Source organism: Hypanus sabinus, unplaced genomic scaffold (genome assembly GCF_030144855.1).
Source record: "Hypanus sabinus isolate sHypSab1 unplaced genomic scaffold, sHypSab1.hap1 scaffold_1214, whole genome shotgun sequence".
Classification (NCBI taxonomy): Eukaryota; Metazoa; Chordata; class Chondrichthyes; order Myliobatiformes; family Dasyatidae; genus Hypanus; species Hypanus sabinus.
The window spans coordinates 57,807-71,317 of record NW_026779275.1 but is presented as its reverse complement, the minus strand read 5'-3'; the positions used below and the strand labels follow the sequence as shown (position 1 = coordinate 71,317).

General features: G+C 46.1%; 1 protein-coding gene across 3 annotated transcripts in view; it reads right to left on the bottom strand.

Annotated features, from left to right (window-relative positions):
* Positions 1–3,400: 3,400 nt before the first annotated feature.
* LOC132386567 (uncharacterized) overlaps positions 3,401–13,511 on the bottom strand; it is a 49,358-nt gene continuing 39,247 nt past the window's right edge. Inside the window, exons 7-12 of one of the 3 annotated variants that reach the window (XM_059958844.1) lie at positions 13,210–13,321; positions 10,638–10,759; positions 9,787–9,935; positions 7,635–7,667; positions 7,345–7,382; positions 3,401–4,220 (exon numbers count right to left, since the gene is read on the bottom strand). In XM_059958844.1, the coding sequence (XP_059814827.1) occupies positions 4,126–4,220; positions 7,345–7,382; positions 7,635–7,667; positions 9,787–9,935; positions 10,638–10,759; positions 13,210–13,321 (549 nt within the window). In that variant the 3' untranslated portion in view covers positions 3,401–4,125. The remainder of the gene's footprint in view (positions 4,221–7,344; positions 7,383–7,634; positions 7,668–9,786; positions 9,936–10,637; positions 10,760–13,209; positions 13,322–13,511) is intronic. The other 2 variants (XM_059958845.1, XM_059958846.1) reach the window with 2 other exon arrangements.

Below are 13,511 nucleotides of genomic sequence, written 5' to 3'. Positions count from 1 at the left end.
GCGGGGAATGGGCTGAATGGCCGACATCTGCTCCTTGGTCTAATGGAGCTCAGTACATGGAATTACAGACACTTTGCTGTCACAAGGGCCGGAATCGCTTTTGGATGCTCCAGTGTTTCTCTGTTTCACATGCTCTGGGACATTGTGAGGAAGGAGAGGCGGTGAACCTACAGACATTCGGTTGGATTGTACTGCGCCTATTTTAATGCGAGAAGAGTGGGAACAAGGGGGCTGTATTCCGAGAGCAGCTCAGTACATGGAACTACGGGTTATGGCCATAACTGAGGCTTTGTTGTTACAAGGGCAGGAATCGCTTCTGGATGTTCCAGTGCTTCTATGTTTAATGCTGGACTGGGGAAAAAGAGCAAGAGTCGGATAATCTCACAGCAGCACAAACGGAGGAGTCGTGATCGGATCATTCAGTGAGTCAATGTGGATGGAAGTCATAAACAGGAAGAGTAACAATGCTATTGGACGTATGATGTAGGCTGACCACTCACATAGCCAAACGGAGACCGAAGAATATTTCAGGAGACAGATTTTGAAAAGATGTAAGCACAAAGACGTTTATTATGGTAACATTAACTTCCCTTATATTGACAAATGATTTTTGACTCATTAGTGGACAGTACAACTGAAGGTAACGCCATGTTAGACCAATGAACCAGGTCACCTGCCACATTTCCAGACGCGATACTGCCAGAACTCCTATCACAGACAGTGACCACAGCTTCTACTCTTTACCCTGGCATTGCATGAGGATAGGAAGAGACAGTATTATAAATTAGTGGATTGGCGGGACAGCGAATTACGATGCTACTAGTCAGGAAGTTGGAAACGTAAACTGGGAAGAAATATACACAGGGTAATGCACAACCAAACTGTGGAATTATTTTTTTAGGAAGCGCTCGCATGTTATTCTGGATAGGTTGGTCCCATTGGGACAAGGTCGGCAATGGTAGAGTGAAGGAGTCATGGTTGATCAGAGACAGTCAAGATGGAGAAAGAAGCAGATTTAATATTTAGGAATCAGGGATCAGACAGGTGTCTAATGAAATAATGGTAGCCAGGCAGGAGCTTTTAAACCCAAAGACCTTTTACACCCATTGAAGAACAATAATTGACAGAAACGGACATTTCTTTACACTGATGAACTGTTGCTTGAACTTGGTCTGCGTTACCCCGGAAATAAATGCATTTGTGCAGCAACTTAATATCAGCAGCATCTCTCCGGAGTTGGTCTGTGCTTAGATGTGGGAATTCCGGGATATCTCCAGCGTTCCTGACAAGCACATCTGCTCCAGGGTGGGGAGCAGGTGGTCGCAGTGATTTGGTGCCTGGCACTCTGGTAGCATGGAAGAGCAGAGAGATGAAGAGTACTGCGTTGGTGATGGAAGATAACATAGTCAGAGGAACAGAGGCTAGATTCTGTCGACTGGATAGTGGCACCTGGACGGTATGTTTCTCCGAGGCGTCAGGGTAAGGGAGGTCTCTGATCGCTCCATGGCATTCTCACGGGGGAGTGTGAGCAAACAGAAGCCGAGATACAATTGACCACTGGTAACGGGGAAATAGGCAGGCACTGAAGAGAGATTTTATGGAGCCAGACAGAAAGCGGACAAACAGGACATTCAAGGTAGTTATATCCCGACCACTGCCTGTGCACTCGCCAGTGAAGGTAAGGATACGATGATCTGGCAGGTGCATGTGTGGCTGAGGAACTGGTGTAGGAGGGAGGGAGGGATTATCGGGGTTTAGTTTAGGGAGATATCTGTGGAGGGTGGGTTATAAGGTAGAAATTGATAGATACCTGATTAATCGGGGCATGAAGGGTTACGAGAAGACAGAAGATTGGGCTGAGAGAGATTGGAGCAGACTCGATGATCTTAGAGCTTTTTTCGTGTATGTTACGGTCTTATTGTCTAAAACAGAGCTAGACCGGGAGGTTCAGTTGGGAGACAACCCGACAGGACGCGTCTGATCGCAGAGTGTCAGCAGAGGATGGAAAGCGGAGGAATTCGGCGAAAGGTATTTGCCGGGGAGGGACAGAACAATTTTCAGCCTTGAGCGCGGCACGGGTTCATTTGTTCTCTCATGTAGCTGCATCCACTAGTTAAAGTGGAGACGGGTGCATACTTAAATGATGGAGGATCTGTGGGCGATGGGGTCCGGCATAGGAGAGTAGCTGAGACATGGGAGGATTAACCATGGTCATGCAGATTGCCAGCGCTAATTTTAGAGGCCATTTGGCCTCCTGTGCTTTTCTCTGGTGCGAGTACGGGAACAACCACAGGGTCGGTCCCTTGCAGTTCGCAGGCAGCCTGTGTGCTCCGTGTCCTTCACTGTGTTAACGAGATGGGGGGACAGTCAATCTCCCAGAACTCTCAGTGATCAACTCTCCGACGCTCCACCCGTTCCTCAGGAGGCCACTGCGCAGGATGGGAAAGGCTACAGAAAGTTGCAGTCTCAGCTGAACTGATGTCGGGCATTGTCCTCTTCAGCTCTAAAGGCATTTTCGACAGGCGATGATCAGAGATAGGGCATCGATCACTAAGTATCCCCATCACCCAGGACACGCACTCTTCTCATTGCTACCGTCAAGAGGGAGTTAACGGTGCCTGAGCACCCACATCCAACAATTCAGATACAGTTTCTTACCCTCCGCCATCAAATTTCTCGTCCACCCCAATCCTTTTCCTCTAAACATTTATCACCTCCTCCGACAGCAACATCACCTCCAACGGTATCCACCCCACGCCCCTCCCTGGCCCCTCATTGAATGTCCCCTCTCCACACGCTGATTCTTAATATCACTGTTCTCTGATTCTCACACCTCCCATTCTAGATGTCACTGTCTCTCTGCAAGATACCGTTATGGGTTTGGTGCTTCGCCCCGAGTAGATTGACAGCCGTGCAAAAGGATGGAGGTAGTTAAGAGGGGGAATGTTGTGAGTATGGCCTCTGTCCAGTGATAGCTGGAAAGTCTGGCACTACCCCACGGACAGGTTATCCTCCTGCGCTCTGACTATCCGAGCCATCAACTCAGACCTATCTAACCTCACGGCATGTGATACCAATATGGAGGGAGAGACCATTTGGGCTGCAGGCCCACGTTTGTAATGTGACTGCTTGCATTTTCCCTGACAGTGTACCGCTCTGCTTCCTCATGACCCTCCCCGCACCCCAGGCGGCGTCACTATCAGCTGACAGAGTGGCTCAGTGTTGGAAGGGAAGATGGGTGAGCTGTTAGTGTGGGTTTGTCAGCATGCTGTTTTCACTGCCCTAGGAGCTGGTTATTCCAGGTGGGGCTGAATGTACCTTCCCAATGAACAGTCGGATTTGACAGCAGCGAGCGTTTGACAAGAGATGCAGACCAAGTTAATGCAAACAGCGTTGGCTTTATTGATTCATGCAGTTAATTTGGGAAATGGTGATACCACCGCGGGACAGATGTCAGAAAGGCAGTGTGGACAGTAGTGAGCTCCAAGAAGGAGCCGCCACATGCCGTGGAAAAATAAATATCAGAACTCCTGATACCATCAAAGTACACAAGAGTGTTTACAGTTACATCAACACAGGAGGTGGATCATATCAAACATCCGCCGGCTGTTCTGCCCAGTATTTACACAGCTCTGGTGCCGAAAACCCGTGCGGTCCGACAGAAGTGGCCCGTGTCTCTTGACTTTCCGCCGTGCACTCGCATAAGAGACACAGACATCGACTCAAACCTCAAACTTCAGTCTGGGATTCCTCGCCGTTTTGGACGTGTTCTCTATCGTACTGTTACGCCGGGAATGAAAGAGATCCTAGGAAACGTCCAATCTGTCTGGTAATCGTGACAAATCGAACCAGGCCGACAAGGTAATATCATTTCTGGGCCACATCGCATTACAAAGGTCAGATAGTCCTGTGTCAGCCGAAGGACCACAGGTGCCAACGTCCCATAACTGGGCTCCGAATACAGCCACTCTGTGGCCCCTGTGAGAGTAGGTGATGATCCCACATGGGTTGGTCGCGGGTATTCGATGTCTGGCATTACCCCACGGGTGAACAGGCCAGGGCTGAGATTATTGAGTGGCGGTGTTGGGACTGAATTAACAGTGGAGAGCATGTAGAAAGCTGCGTTTAACAGGAAGCAAGCGGAGGATCTAAAGCGCCCTCGTTGGCCTCACGGGGCAGGGCAGTGAAATCCGCCAGTGGTAACGAGCCATAACTCCTGACTGAAAGATATAACAGAGAGTTGAGGGGAATGTTCCTGAGTGTGGATGTGCAGCCCTTTACTGAAAGCCCTTTACCTCCAAAGAAAAAAAAAAGCGGCGACAAAGAAACAACGGGTGACTTATTGCTAGAACTTTCTAAGCTAGAAACTCCCGTGTCTGTAGTCTGACTTCCTACGCCCATGGGATTCTCTGTTTCCGCCCTCACAAGCAAAATCACATCCCTTCAATATTGTAGTGACCACAGGTGTACACAATCCTGCAGGTGAAGGCCAAACAAAATGATTAACAGTTGGAAGGTGACCTCCCAACTCCGGGTGCCAATGATTTTACAGCTGCAGGGCAACGAGTCAGACATCTTCACCATCTCTCTATCTGTGTTGCCAATCCCACCGATTCACCTACATTTATCCAGAGGGATCCATTGTATGTCATCTTTCAGCTATCTTACAATTTGGGACCGTGTCAGACCTCTTGTTTAGCTGTACAAATCACCTGATCAAATTTATGGAACGTGATTTGACTTCTACAAAGACTCCCTGGCTATGCCTAATCACTCCAACCTTTCCAAATAGAGGTGGATCCTATATCCCAAAACCCGCTTCTGTAACTACCTCGCCTCATGAACTGGAGGGAAATCTTGCAGACAGGTTTGATAGAGGTGGCGGGGAACGGAAACATAATTCAGGAGGGGAATGGGATATGTCAGAGGAAAAAAGCATTGGGACATTGTGTGGAAGGAGAGGCGCTGAAACTACAGACAGTCGGTTGGATTGTACTGCGCCTGTTTAAATGCGAGAAGTGTGGGAACAAGGGAGCTGTATTTCGAGAGCAGCTCAGTACATGGAACTACGGAGTTATGGCCATAACTGAGGCTTTGTTGTTACTAGGGCAGGAATCGCTTCTGGATGTTCCAGAGCTTCTATGTTTCAAACGGGACTGGGGGAAAAGTGCAAGAGTCGGATAATCTCACAGCAGCACAAATGGAGGAGTCCTGATCAGATCATTCAGTGAGTCAATGTGAATGGAGGCAGAATCCGGAAGAGTAGATATGCTATTGGAAGTATTAAGTAGACAGACCAGTTAAATACCCAAATAAATACTGAGGAACAATTCAGGAGATTGAGTTTGGAAATATGTAAGCATAAGGACGTTTATTATTGTGACATTAACTTCCCTTATATTCACTGGAACCTACTAAGAGAAATAGGTTTTGACTGGCAGAATCTGTTCGAGGAACCCATATGGTTTCGACTGATTAGTGGCGGTACGTCTGAAGGAAACGCCATATTAGATCAATGAACCAGGTCACCTGCCATATTTCCCGATGCGATACTGCCAGAGCTCCTATCACAGACAGTGACCACAACTTCTATTCTTTACCCTGGCATTGACTGAGGATTATAAATCAGTTGATTGTTGGAGAGCGAATTATGATGCTATTAGTCAGGAAGTTGGAAACGTAAATTGGGAAGAGATATACACAGGGTAATGCACAACTGAACTGTGGATTTTTTTAAGGAAGAGGGAGCATGTTCTTCTGGATAGGCTTGTCCCATTGAGACAGGGTCGGCGATGGTAGAGTAAAGGAGTCATGGTTGATAAGAGATAATCCAGAAAGAGGAAGAAGCAGACTTAAGATTTAGGAAGCAGGGATCAGAGAGGTTTCAAATGAACTACAAGTTAGCCAAGCAGGAGCTTAGCAACCCAAAGGCCATTTACACCTCTGTGAAGATCAGACGGATGACTCCGTAGGACCGAACAGGAATAACTGAGGAAATATGCGCCTGAGGTAGGCCCAGACAGTGAGGGTCCTTAATGTATTTTTTCTTTCAGTGTTAACAATTGAGAGGGAATTTTTCAAATGTGAGCATGATGTAGTAGAGGCTGATATGCTTGAACATATCGATGTTCAGAAAGAGGATGAGCTGAATTTTTCGAGAACATTCGGGTACATAAATTCCTATTGCCGGAAGGGATGTATCCCAGTTTTCTACAGGAAGGGATGGAAAATACTGCTGCGCCTTTGGTAATGACCTTTCTGTGTCATCTGGCTATTGCAATAGTATCAGAGGATTGGACGTTTCCAGCTGTTATTCGTTTGACCAAGGAAAGAATCAGGGAAAACTCTGGGAATTACAGACCAGTAGGCCCAATGTACGTGCAGTCAAACTGTTGGAGGATATATTTCGACAGTATTTCTGGACAGTTGAAGAACCATAGTCTGATCATGGCTGTGAGAGGGGCAGGACATGTCTCAGGAACAGAATCAAATTCTTAATTATTAGACAAAGTACACTGATGAAGATTTTAGGATAACTTTCTCAGCTATGGGCGGCAGAGAAACGCGGCTACTGTAGGTGAACTAGCTTACCCACAGAAAACAGAGTGTGGTAGCAGGTGGAGGGTATTTCACTTCGAGGTCGGAGACCAGTGGTGTTCCGCAGAAATCTGTTCGGGAAGCGGGTGATTAGGCTGTTGCATGTCCAGATGACATTTCGGGATAGTGTGGATTGTGATGTCGGTTACAACAGGGCAATGAGGAATGCAAAGTTGGGCTGAGAATTGGCAACTCTGAGCTCAATGTGGAAAAATGTGAAGGGATACACTTTGCAAAGTCGAATTTAAATGCAAAATGCAGGGTTCATGACAGGTTCATTATCAGTGTGCAAGAACAAAGTCATCTTTAGTTTCACGCTCATAGACTCATCAAAGTTGACACGCAAGTTGAACAGGTAGTTATGAAACTGTATGAGATGTTGGCCTCAGTCATCGAGGGGTTGAGTTCAAAGCCGCGAGTAATGTTGCTGCTCATTTAAACTTGGGATATTGTGATCAATTTGGTTGCCTCATTACAGAAAGTATGTAATAGTTTTCGAAGCTGAAAAACTGAGATTTACCAGTATGCTGCCTAGACTATTCATATGAGGATAGGTTTACCGAGCTATGCCTTTTCCTTTTAGAGCGAAGTGGGTGAAAGGCGACTGCATAGGGTTGTGCAAGTAAAACGGCATAGGCCAAGTGGATGGCCAAAGACATTTTTTCCCAGTCTGGAAATAACTATCAGGAGATATAATTTTAAATTATTTAGACTGAGGTATAGGGGCTGCCTGGAGTATGTACTTACACATAATAGTGGGTGCGTGGAACACCGTGCCCGGAGTCCTGTTAGAGACAAATCTATCAGGTACTTTTAAGAAACTGTTAGACACATGGATAATAGAAAATAAAAAGACGGCTCTGTAGGAATGAATGTTTTGAGTCGGCAACAATCAAGGATAAAGGGCAAACATAGAGGTTTAGTGTTCTATATTTTCTGTTCCTGACCGACCATCAGCATGAGCACCCTCCTGATCCCGCAGCGTCTCTGATTTATTAACTGACCCGATCACAGTCACAACATTCCCCTGCGCTTACCCTTCCGACAAATCTTGGAACATCCTTGAATACCTAATCGTGGTTTTGGAAAAAACAAATAAAGAATTAGAGACCACAGTCAACCAGTTAACTGTGACCAACTCTTCCCTTATCACTGCCACCCGACGCCGGAACCCTTCCAAAGATGCTCAGCGGCAGCGCCGGGATACGAGCCCTCCTTCCCTCTGGGCACACTGACCACTGAGGAGTCAACATCAAGTTCAACAATCCCACCAAATTCCTTCCCTGTATTGATGCCGGAACCGGAGAGTTCTCTGGAACACTGACCGAGCTTCTCTCTCGGGACACACAGTGCAGCCTTTCACACCGTTTCAGCCCTCGGAGGAGCAGTGTGATAAGCGAGCCTTCTATCTGACAGCGCCAGAGCGTTCCCACCATTCCGTAGGGACGGACACCCAAACGATACTGCAGTGGCTCTGGTTCATTTACCGCCCCATGTTCCACATCCATTTACACTCTTTTACCTAAAGCTACAGACTGTTTCAAGGATAAGATGAAGGTATAAAATTGGCGAGAGACTCTCAGCTCAACGATAGATGTAGTTTTGAAGAATAAGCTGGAAATCCATGGACCATTGAATGGCCTAGATACAGCAGATGGAGAGAGGACATTTCCTGTGGGGGATTGGGGATTGGAGCAGAGTGCGTAGCCTATGAGAGGATGAAGAATTCCTTTCACTAGAACATAGAAGATAGAATAGTACAGAACAGTGCATGCCCTTCGGCCGCAATGTCGTTGTCGACTCTTAAACCCTGCCTCCCATATAACCCCCACCATAATAGAACATGCTGTAGTACAGCACAGCACATGAGGATCAGAAGATGCTGAATTTGAAGAATTCATTGTCATGGATGTAGAGGCCATGTTTGTGATTTTACTTAATTTGAAGTTTGATCAGCTTTGATTCATAAAGGTAACAAAGTACAGAGGTTAAAACAGGAGAAATGAGGCAAGCGGGATAACAAATGAGGCAAGATAATGCAGTGGAGGGTCTCGATGGGCCGAATGCTTCAAACACATCTCATGATCTTATCAAAAACTAATTATAAATCGTATGTGTACCGTTACCTGCTGATGAGAATATTGAGTCATTATTGAGGGTGAAGCTTTGGAGTATCTTGTGATAAAACAATCTCAGGCCAGCAGTGTTTTGTACAGGGGAGATCTTGACTGAGAACTCTGCCCGGAAAATTTGAAAAGCTTAAGAATTTATTGCAGGGCTCTGTGATTGAACAGCATTCTGCCATTCACTTTTAGAGTCGAGGACAGTCGTTCAAATGGTCCCTTCCCTTTGAAAGAGCAGCGTGAGGAGATGAGGATCACCACGGGAGAGTTTCCACCCCTCTGTCAGCGTGAGCACCCTAATGATACATTGCCTCTGATTTACTGATCGCCTCACTCACAGAGACAATCTTCCTCATGCATTTACTTGCCAATTCCGAGCCTTTGGCCGATGATTGTTTTTTTGGCACCAGAATCTGAAGAAGCCTCAGTCGTGTGCAGCGAGGTGGACCCAGAGACGTGGTTCACTGCTCGCTCAACAGGACGTACACAATGCCTCCTCGCACGACATGGGAATTCATGGTGCCTTCATGCGAGGTCTTGGGACAGTGATAGTGGTCGAATTCTGACAGTGCATGAAGTGACTTTGCAGGAAGGTGGGACAAAGATGCTGACTAACTGTGTCTGGGCATCCAAAACGGGACACTACATGGTGGCTCTGCTTTATGCTCTCCGTTGTCTCAGAGCACCGGCAATGAAATTCAGATCTTTTGCCCGGGAGAGGGATTGGGAAAGGGAAGAGTGGTTGTTGGTTGACCTGGGTGAAATCCCGAGTTTCACTCTCCAGTGCTGTATCTGCATGGGGTTAAGACAATTGTTATTGGTGACATGGTGAGAGTGATGGATTCACCCTCGGAGTAAGTGTTCCTCACACCACAGGAGGGGGGTTGTCCTGTGTGGAGGCATGCTGCTGTCATTGGATATTGGGAAACTGTGGATTCTGAAGGAGAAGCTGTGCATATGATATGTTAGCTCCGGAATCTTGCGAGCTGCCCCAGTACATTCTAGGAAAGCCCGTTGGCCACTGATCATAGAAAAACCTAAATAAACGTGTTGCTGTTTGACCTACCTCATGCAGGAATACAAGAAGAAGTTGGAATTGTTGACAGGGACATTCTGCTCAGTGAGCGTGCGGTTGAAGTCACCTACGTCGGAAACGCGAAGCAGACGGATTTTCCTGGCGAACACATCCATCATTGGTAAACGAGTGACGAATACCTGAGAGATGCAAACAGCTTAATATGGCAACAGGGAAATTCCGAGTCACCAGCTCCTCGCTTTCCACCCTGTTCTTCCATTCAATCAGTTGTCAAGTCATATCTGAGATCACTTTGCAGTTCCACTTACCGCCCAGATTCCGGACCCGCGATACTTCCCCCTACACCTCCTCTCCCTTCAGTATCCCGGAACAGAAACAATCGGTTAGAAACGCACCCACCATGGCTCACTGCATCCACCTCAGTTTCAGATTCAGATACACTGATTTATCACACTTCCTCGCCTTTTTTCAGACCGGCCTGTCGTTTCCTCAGAGAATACCCGCATATTTGTCAGGCATGATTTCCCGTTCAGATAATCACGCTATGTTCGTCCTCTTGCACCGTGTGCACTTAAATAACCCCAAACTCTTCCTTCATATTGGACAGCAAAAGCGTCTTGAGGTGACGAATTCCACACCCTCCTGGAAAACATTGACATTATTCGGTGCTGACAGATTTCTGGGACCTAATCTCAAACACCTGAACCAACTCCAGTTTTTCCTCCTGGTCAAGTACCTGTGTCTGATTTCAGATGCTGATAAAGAAGTTACATTCAGACGATTCTGCAGGACTCCTTCCTGAACACCTGCCTCTCTCGAGATTGAGGGGGATGGGGGTCAGACACAATACAAATTATTGTCCGCTTTCAGCTGGTACTCACTCGTGGGTCGGTTGCTGTCGGAGGATTGTCCCAGAGCTCTTCCGGAAGCATGAAGTAGACTGCCGGTGCTCCATGTCCGGCGAATGAAACAAGACGTTGTCCAGTCACTTGGATCTCCATCCCTAAAAGCGATGTAGAATATAATAATCCTTTATACCTGTCTTTGGAAACACTAATATACTAAAGTGTTAGTTTCAAGACAAACCCTACGTTCCCTAGTGTTGTGACTACATTACAAGCTATTTTAAGATCAATCTGAATCTTCAGTCCCAGACGGACCTCCATATGCTTATCAAGGAGTTTCCTAAGTGATCTATTGTGCCTGCCTCTGACACCACCCCGGCCAACATAACACACGCGTTCTCAATAACCATGTCAATTTCTGCTGCAGGTTTAATGGATCTGTGGTGCGGATCCCAAATTTCCTTCTACAATCTAATTTCACGCTTGTCGGGGTTGAACAACACCTACTCTTTATTAGCCTACCGCCACATCCTGTCTGTCCTGCTGCAGCCTACAGCAATACTCCACATTATCTCAAAGTCAGGAAAGCTTCTTGTCATCTGCAAGCTTAATATTCCAATTTACACTGCCTCATCCAGTTCATGCTGAGTCATCGAGTCATCGAGTTATAGAAGAGAACAGCCCAGAAACAGGCCATTCGGCCTATCTGCTCCGAGCTGAACGAGTTAACGTGCCCGATTACTTCGATCACCACAGGGATCCTAACCCTTCATACTCCCCCTATCTATGTTAGTATTCAAACTTCGCTTAAACTTTGAAGACGAGCTCACATGCAGCAATATTTACTGCCGGGTCTTTAAACGTTGGCATAACTTTTGACAGATCCCGTCAAACTTTTCAACTTTCACTCTTAACCTCTGCTTGTATTCCCACCTAGCCCCAGTGGAAAACACCTGAATGGTTCAACCTATCTCTACCCATCATAATTAATAAACTGTGAAATTTCCTCTAAATATTCTGTATTGCAGAAATTAAAGTCCTTACCAATTCAATATTCCCTTATAGCTAAGGTCCTTAAGACCCAGGAATTCCCTAGAAAAATTCTTCTGTTCTCTTGCAAACTTGTTTATTTCTCAGTTTTGACAACTTAAACATAAGTTTGCATCTCCTTTACTCAATACTTTTAGTTAAGACCAATCTACAAACATCTTTTATTACGACCCGATCAACGGGTGACGCTATTTTCAGTCAATTATGGACCTGTATTCCCAGATGCCTTTGCACTACCGCACTCCTCAGTGCCCTGTCTTTCATTGTTTAAGATCTACCGTGGCTGGTCCAACTGAAGCTCTAAGTCTCGCATTTGACTGAATTAAGTTCCATCTGCCGTTATAAGCACAATTTCCAGCTCGCCCGAATCCCACTGCAGGCCATGACAGTATTCCTCTCTGTCTACTACATTCCCGATCTTAGTGTGGTCCCTGAACTTTACTAATCGAGTTAACCACATTATCATTCAGATCTCTTAGATAGATGGCAAACAACAACGGACACGGCATCAACCCCCACGGCTCTCGATAGTCACAGGTCTCCAGCCAGAGAGGCAACAATGTACTTTGCTTCTCCACAAAGCCAGTGTCTAATTCAAATTACTACCTAATCTTGAATGCATCGAAACTTCTTGACCGAACTCCCATGCGGGTTCTTCTCAACTGGAATACTGAAATCCATGTATACAATGTCCATAGCCTTGCTGTCATCAACTTTATTGGCAATGGGCTCAACAATGTATAGGCAGGAAGCTATGCTGATTAATCCTCATCCATGTTAAAACAGATACTTATGTATCCATTTGATTAGAATACCTTCAACTAAATTTGCCACTATTAGTACCCAGCTGACCACCCGATTGTTTCCTGCTTCATGATTACAGCAACAACGTTACCTATTCTCCAGTGCTCTGATACATCACATACTGCTGACTATCACTTTTAACACGCCAGGGATGTTTCCACTTGCATCCCTAAGTTGCGACAACGCAACAAACACGTCCTCCTCTGTGAAGATGTTGCCGCTTTGCCTCTGTGCTATAGATGCTGTAGCGGTCTACTGACTAAATACAGATGAAAAAGAAAAATCATTTATGACCTCCCCACTTCTTTTGACTACACACATGGAATAGCATTCAGTTTTTCCAGAGGAATAAATTTTGTCCTTTGCAATGCTTTTGTTCTTAACATACATGTAGAATCCCCGATCATTCCCCTTTACTTGTCTTTTGGGGGAAACTCATGCCTTCCTTTGGAACTGCTGATTCCTTTTTATGTGTTCCATTGCATTAGGGTTACCCCATAAACACATATGTTGTTCCTACCTGCTTATACGTGATATACATCTCCAGTTCTTCTCTGCCAGCGCCTCCACATCTCTAGATAACCACGGTTTTCTACACTTGTAATTTTTACCTTTTACATACAAGCATTGTACTCTCATAACGACAATTTTCAAAGCCTCCAACTTAACAAATACATAAGTGTCTGAAACAGCCTGTCCCAGTTGACAGACGAGAGATTCTTTCTGATACCATCAAAATTGGGCGTTCTCCTACCTTCTGAGTTTCGCTGTTTGAAATAGTCGTACAGCAGTCCGACGTAAGATCTGTGAATGAAGACCAGGCTGACGTGCAGTCCGACCCAGACCGATTCATTGTAATGGCGGAACTGTTGACGGAGGATGGAGTTCTTACTGTACGGATTTGTAAGAGGGGTTCGGTGATGTGCGTTTCGGAATTGAGGAGGAAGGCTAGCTTACGGGGAGGCAGTACGATGTGAGCATAGCAACGGACAGAATGTCATGACACTGACCAGCGTAAGGGCTTAAAGTGGCAGAACTTCCTCTGAACAGATACAC